At 40.9% G+C, this 7855-nt stretch overlaps 1 protein-coding gene across 14 annotated transcripts in view; it reads left to right on the top strand.

Moving 5' to 3' along the window:
• Positions 1-7855, top strand: part of LOC128880037 (IQ motif and SEC7 domain-containing protein 2) — a 75852-nt gene that overhangs the window by 57590 nt on the left and 10407 nt on the right. For 12 of the 14 annotated variants that reach the window (XM_054129687.1, XM_054129688.1, XM_054129682.1 and 9 more), the window contains one exon: positions 6813-7157. In XM_054129687.1, coding sequence (XP_053985662.1) covers positions 6813-7157 — 345 coding nt within the window. Of the gene's footprint in view, positions 1-3503; positions 3686-6812; positions 7158-7855 lie in introns of those variants that run through there. The other 2 variants (XM_054129684.1, XM_054129681.1) reach the window with 2 other exon arrangements.

Below are 7855 nucleotides of genomic sequence, written 5' to 3'. Positions count from 1 at the left end.
ATCCCTCATCTACATAACCTCACTTCTTGAGCATTGAATTTGTCGTCTTTGTGATCCCTCGTCTACATAACCTCAATATTTAATTCTTAAAATTCATTTTTCTATAATACAATCAATCCTTAATCTCGACCAACATAACCTCGAGCATTAACTCTCAAAACGGTTCTCTTCTTGAACCATTTAACATAGTCACAACCTCACTTCTCGAGCACTGAATCTTGCCTTTTGTGATCCCTCGTCTACATAACCTCAATATTTAATTCTTAAAATTCATTTTTCCTTAATTCAATCAATCCTTAATCTGGACCAACATAACCTCGAGCATTAACTCTCAAAACCGTTCTCTTCTTGGACCATTCAACATTTTTATTTCTCATCTACATAACCTCAATATTTAATTCCTAAACCTCTAGTATACCTACGTAGTATCGATTTATCATGAACTTGCGTGAGAGCAGTAAGACTGTACGTTTACAAAAGTTTCCAGTTATACTTGTAAACATAACAATCTCGAAACGACTACCTCAAGAAGGTTGGAAAGTGAACTTCTCCTGATCGAAGAGTATAAGGAAACGTAGTTTTCTTTAATAATAAAAATAGGAGGCATAATTTCCTCTTCAAACAATATTCTACCTCCCTCCCCTTCTCCAGAAAAGCTCCCTCTTTAACAATATGAAAGAATAGTAGCGAAGTAAACCCCAGGGGAGTTTAGAAATTTCAGGGTAGATCCAGTTATCTTTCCTTTGTCTTTTTATTGGCAAAGCATGCCAGATGCGATACGGTGGCGCGACACGTCCCCTCCCCAACGTAATCCAATCAGCGCAAACTTCTCGGGCCTCTACGGCTACGTCGCAACCCGTAAACACATTTGCTTACCCGACGCATCGTGGTGGCTTGCGTAAGGCTCTTTAATTGTCGCGCATTGCATAAGGTGTGGAAGGTTAAGTGTCACGGCCGTCATCGTCATCCTCGTCATCGGTAGACCTCCGTATACCTGCTGGCACACACGTGAAAGCCTATACGCGTTTTCAAGGGCTGCTCGAATAGATATCCTCCCCTTTTATCGCGTGTAACGTACCTTGCACATGCACACGTACACACGTGTCGTACGTTAAGTGTCTCTTAACCCATTTCAGGGTCGAGATTAATTATTTTCTTGACGCTTTGTATATTTACCCTGTTAACGATCGCGGTGTAAACGTGTCAACTTTAATTGAGGGAAGCTGCTTTAGATAATTTTTGAGATAAAAATTCATATTATATATAATATGAATATACAGGGTGTCCCAAAAGTCGGGGAGGAGCCGGAAATGGGGGGGTAGCTGAGACGATTCTGAACAACAATTTCCTTTGCAAAAATGTCGGATGAGGCTTCGTTGAGGAGATATTAAGAGAAAACCCCGACCAATCAGAGCGCGCGGCCGCCAGCGCGTAGCCTTCGCTACCGCGGCCGCTCGAACGGTCTACGCGCGCTCTGATTGGTCGAGGTTTTCGCTTAATATCTCCTTAACGAAGCCTCATCCGACATTTTTGCAAAGGAAATTGTTGTTCAGAATCGTCTCAGCTACCCCCCATTTCCGGCTCCTCCCCGACTTTTGGGACACCCTGTATATAATAAAGTTCATATTATAATATTTGCAGGTAGGCGCATTCGCAAAAATTTTATTTTGTATAAAGATCTGCGGTTTAATTATTGTTGTTATTATTATATCAGAGAATAAAACTTGGTAGAATTAAAGGATTGATTTCGGTGAGGTTAGGTTTATAATAATAAATACTCGTTGCAAACGAAAAATTTCCCTTTAAAGTTCGCGCGATGACCTTCACCGTAGGCCTCGATAAAAAAGAGTTCCATCGATCTCCCTTCGGAAGGTTGTCCGCCACATGAACAATTTATAACGAGGAAGGTATTCCTACTAGAGGAAGCAGAATGGGAATCGTAGATGTAGGTTAATCCGTAAATCGATATCTCAATTTTTCAACGTTCTTTTTTTAAAGAAGATTCAGAATAGGAATCGTATATGTAGGTTAATCTATAAATCGATATCACAATTTTTCAACTTTCTGTCGTATCAGCAACGAAGATTCACGTCGTCAAGAGTCATCCCATCCACCTGGTCACTACGACCAGGTGATGGGTGGCAGGAATTCTTGAAAAGTTTGCTACGTAACCTTCTGCCGCGATTACTGATCAGAGGTGGGGAGGGATAGAATCGATCCTCTTCCAGAAGGTTGCTCACCACTGTCGAGGTCGGTGTGCACGTGCTCTCTCATCCCCCTCGTCCCTCAACACCGTTCACTGATTTCCGATCCTCGTGTCGAGGACGAAGAATGCCTCTGGCCAGCCAGCTGCTCGCGATCCTCCTCGATCAGTCCTTCCTTCGTCAGAGTGTCGCGATCCGTCCTCGGGCTCGCATCGACCCAGAAACTCGCCTCTCCTTGATCCTCGCTCGATCTCGATCCTGCGCCTGCATAACCTCACCTCCGAAACTTGTTTTTCCTCCATCTACGTCCTTCGAACCTGCATCTTTCGCTCCTCGACCAGTGAAATTTGAAATTCCTCTTTTGGACATGGAATTTGGATTCTTTAACAACGTGATACTTTCTCGATTCCTAAAATTCATTTTGTTTCGATTTACTCGAGCCTTAACCTCGAAAAACATAACCTCACTTCTTGAGCATTGAATTTTTCCTCTTTTGATCCCTCGTCTACATAACCTCACTTCTTGGGCATTGAATTTGTCCTCTTTTAATCCCTCATCTACATAACCTCACTTCTTGAGCATTGAATTTTTCCTCTTTTGATCCCTCATCTACATAACCTCACTTCTTGAACATTGAATTTGTCCTCTTTTAATCCCTCATCTACATAACCTCACTTCTTGAGCATTGAATTTTTCCTCTTTTGATCCCTCATCTACATAACCTCACTTCTTGAGCATTGAATTTGTCCTCTTTGTGATCCCTCGTCTACATAACCTCAATATTTAATTCTTAAAATTCATTTTTCCTTAATACAATCAATCCTTAATCTGGACCAACATAACCTCGATCATTAACTCTCAAAACGGTTCTCTTCTTGGACCATTCAACATAGACATAACCTCACTTCTCGAGTACTGAATTTTTCCTCTTTTTGATCCCTCGTCTACATACCTCAATATTTAATTCCCAAAACTCGTTTCACCTTAATTCAATCAATCCTTAACCTCGACCAACATAACCTCAATCATCGCCTCTCAAAACCCTTCTCTTCTTGGACCGTTCACCATAGACATAACCTCACTCCTCGAGCATTAAATTTGTCCTCTTTTTGCTCCATCACATAACCCCAATATTTAATTCCTGAAACTAATTTCTCCTTAATTCAATCAACCCCTACCCTCGACCTACATAACCTCACTCCTTGTTCCACCCCACTCCCACGAAAAACTTGTCTCCCTTCGGTCCCATCAATCTCCGTCCCCCGACTGCGTAGTCTTGCTCCCCTTAAACTCGCTCGTTTTCGCTAATCCATCGACTTGAGTGAAATATCGTCGCTTCGTTAACGAAACCGTGCTGATATATTCGACATGAGATAGTTTACGGACAGTCGCACGCGAGTGAAGTTTCCCGAGGATCCCCCGAAGATTTCTGGCGCGAAGAGGATCAAGATGGTGGCCTGGGTGCCGGGTTTTCTCACGGGGTGCGTTGCGTGAAACACGCTCGGCGTATACTTTTGCACGGGGGTGAATTTCCTGCGATGATTCATCGCGAGCATGATTCACGGGGGCGCGAAACGGTTTCTCGAACAGTAATTCGTGACAGATGGTTTAAGGGGGGCGGAACCCTTGATCGTTTCGTGGTGTTGTTGTTGTTCGTGCATTTCCGTCGGGAACCACACTTTGTGGGAACAATTATTGCCGACGACTCTGATGTGTTTGACTTCAGAAATTTCGTGCTTGGTGGCTGGACAATTTTTATTTTAATTCCTTTCTTATTCCTGTTTATATTTAACCCTTTGACTGCGGAGGGCGTATATATACGCCCTCGAGAGATAAGCTCCGAGAAATGTTTGTATTCGTTAAATCGATTTAAAAAAAAAATATCAGCTTATAGGGGACGATAAGAAGAAACTTTTTCATATTTACAGTTTATTCGGAGGATGCTTAGTTTCGGAAATAAAAATTGAAAAGTTAAATGTTCGTTGGAAAGATTGAATTTCAGGAAAAGGGTCTTCTAAGATTTTTATTTCTCATCTCTGAAACTAAACGTCCTATGAACAAACTGTAAATATATAAAAGTTTCATCTTATCATCTTACCTCTATGAGGTAATATTTTTTAATACATCGACAAGTAAGTAATTATCAACTAATCATGCTTTCATTTTCACTATTTCAAATGTAATCGAACTCATAGAAAAATGATCTTCTACGTTCTTAATTTCTATTTTAGAGACTATACGTCTTACGAATAAACTGTAATTATAAAAAAGTTCCGTCTTATCATTTCCTGTAAACTGATATTTTTTTTAAATTCAGACCTCTACGTCACTTGGAATTTCTAGCAAAGATCGTCCCGCAGTGAAAGGGTTAATATTAATGTCAATGTTGATTTAATTTTAATTTCTCTTCAATTCCTATGTAATTTTAATTCTAATTTTAATTCTTTTCTAATTCCTTTTTAATTTTAATGAGAAGTAAATTTGTAAGAAAAAATTGTCTGGTTAGGAGAAGATAATTTGCTGTCGACGAATAGAGATCTCCGGAGGTCAGGAAACGCATTTCGGTGGAAACCGTAGGCCTATCTCTCGCGATAAGTGAAATCTCCGGAAATCATGTTTGGCAATCACGTGCCGGGCGGATATTGAATAAAGCGGTGGCGGTGCTCCGAAACATAATGAAAAGCAAGATGAGTCCGCGAGATTACCTTGCAAATTGCGCGCTGCGTACCTTCTTTTTTTTCTTTTTTTTTTTTTTAACCTCTTTCTCGAGAAAGACGAGTCTACTCAGCACTTGTACCATTTCTTACGATATTTTCTTACATTCGTTTGAATACGCATTTCTGGAACTCTTGGAACAGAATATACAGTCAGCCTCATAAGTATTCGTGCCCTTTACAACTATCGACGGTATTTGTTCAAATGAAATAATAGGTTCGATGTTCCAAAATATATTTTTCACGTGTTTACACGTGCATATATTTATAAGGAAATATTTACTTAGAATCTTCAAACCTATTATTTAATTTAAACAAATTTTTTCGATAGACTGCATATCGTTGCAAAATTTAAAGAAACTTTTTTTACTATAATTCATATGGTTCGTTCGAATTCAATTAAGTTTGAACAATTAGGATCGATTGAAAAATATGAAAAATTTTGCTATGAGAGTAAATACATGTTTTTTCGAACAATGTTCTTAATTCTACACGTAAATATCGTCGATAGTTTTAGTGTTCAAGGTGAAAGAGAATGCGGGGAAAGTACAGCGAGTATAAAAGTGTACGATGGAAAAGGAGCAAACTCTGTTACAGTTGTTCAGTCATTTTTCTCGTTCATTTTAGAGGCGAGGAAATAAACTCACCAAACACTTATACCTAGGAGAACCACCGTGAGTTATAATAGCGAGTTATAATACCGGTGCGCGTGGGGATTCGATGCTTTCGAGATGCACGACTTTCACGGTTGGTAATGATATCGCGAGCAGAAACATGACGACGTTTAAAAAACGTCTAATGCCAGCGCCTCTCGGTCACCTTTCCCTCGGATTTCACGAATTAATCTCCTTTCCGAGGGAAACCGTCGCCAGATTTGAAAAGTATTCTGCTTTATTCGTCGAACGATTCGCATCTCGCCCGATAAAGACGTGACATAGTCTTTTTAACACTCACTCGATAACTGCAGCGAAAATGTCACGTGTCCGTGGCGACAGATAAGCGCGAAAAAAAAATGATCACGACCATTTTCCCGATGAGCAATTAACCTATAGGCTGGGATAACTGGTCGATCGTAAATAACCGTGTGCATGCGAATAAAGATGATTTTACGGTTTGCTTCGCGACAGGTGACTTCATTTATGGCTATGCAAATGTGAGGTAGAATTGAAATAGACTTCAGGCGAATGAGGAAGAATCGAAGTTTCTTTGTTTTCCCAGTCTGTGCATTTAATAATATTGTTCGAAATAATATGCAAATATTGAAGCAAAATTGAGGAAAAACGTTATCACATGAATGGAAAAGATTGTGAAGTTTTTTTATATACTCAGTAGATGTAATTATTAATATTGTTCGAAACAAAATGTATTTATTGGACTCCCAAAGTAAAATTTGTCACATTTTTTAATTGATCCGAGTTGTTCACATTCGATTCAATCACCAAAATTTATTTAAATCTGCATAAGCCGCACAAATTGTAATAAAACAAGTTTCTTTAAATTTAGCAGCAATATACAGTTAGTCTATTAAAGAAATTGTCTAAATTAAATGATAAGATCGATGAATCCAAATAAATGTTTCTTTATAAATATATACACGTGTACGTATTTCTATTGAAAAGACTACTGATATTGTAATAACAATAATAACATATTTATATGAAAATAATATTTGCACAGCGGGTATTGCCACTGAGCAAATTGTCAGTGGTTGCAATTAATAATATTGTTCGAAGCGATCTGTAAATATTAAAGTAAAATCAAAGTGAATACGGTTGATAATATTGTTCGAAACGAAATTCAAATACTGTGACAGAATTTTGGTCAAACCTTCTCAGGAGAACGGGGAAATTTGTATCGTATTTACCTCAACAGGGAATTTTCTTTTTGTTGACAGTTTCCCGTCGAAGATGGAGCGCCCGTCGCAGCACGGCCAGAACGTGAACCAGGTCCACGCCGCAGGCATGCACGGGGTGTACTCGTCCGGCAGCCAAACATCCCTAACGACGTCCTACATCACGGGCCAGTCGTACATTCAGAATCAGAATTACGCCCACGCCCCTTACAATTCCTCGTCGAACGTGCGAGTCTACTCGCACACGGGATACAACCAGCCGCAGAGTTACGGGACCATGGTCCAGGGCTACGGTGGTCAACCTCAGACAGGGTACCAACAGAATCACCTTAAAAAGGGACCTGTACGTAACGGAGACGTGCTGAAGAGATGCCGGCTGCAGACTGCGTAAGATTCCATTGATCTGAATCGTTTACGAAATTCTAGATTGAATCGATAGATTACACGAAAAGCGATTCAATTTTTCGAACGTCGCACGTCGAAGTTCGACGAGGCGTTAATCTATCGGAATGCAAAGTCTGTGATTTCTTAAACGAATTGTAGTCGACCTCTTCGTGCTTCGTCTCGCTCTCTCGAGGCCGTGATATACCGCACGTCTTCGTTGCCGATTCAGTTCACTTTTGATATAGTTAATGCTTCTCGTTTTGGGAGCTTCTTAGAGCACGAAAGTGTAAGGCTGAATAATCGGTCGAAGTATATCCTAGGTGTAAACATCGAGGCTGGATACCACGAATATTTCAGCTCACGGCGAGTACGCTAACTAATGGCGTCACGGTAGCGCCTAGTAACTAGTAACTAATGGCGTCTCTCGCTGGCGCTTCAGTCCACAATGGCGCCTCTCAGTGGCGCTTCAGTCCACCGTGGCGCCTCTCAGTGACGCTCCAGTCCACCGTGGCACCTCTCAGTGGCGCTCCAGTTCACTGTGGTACCTCTCAGTGGCGCTCCAGTCCAATGTGGCACCTCTCAGAGGCGCTTCAGTCCATAATGGCGCCTCTCAGAGGCGCTTCAGTCCACAATGGCGCCCCTCAGAGGCGCTTCAGTCCACAATGGCGCCCCTCAGATGTGCTTTAGTCCACAATGGCGCC

The sequence above is a fragment of the Hylaeus volcanicus genome, chromosome 7 (assembly GCF_026283585.1).
Source record: "Hylaeus volcanicus isolate JK05 chromosome 7, UHH_iyHylVolc1.0_haploid, whole genome shotgun sequence".
NCBI lineage: Eukaryota > Metazoa > Arthropoda > Insecta > Hymenoptera > Colletidae > Hylaeus > Hylaeus volcanicus.
This window is presented reverse-complemented; position numbering and strand designations above follow the sequence as displayed.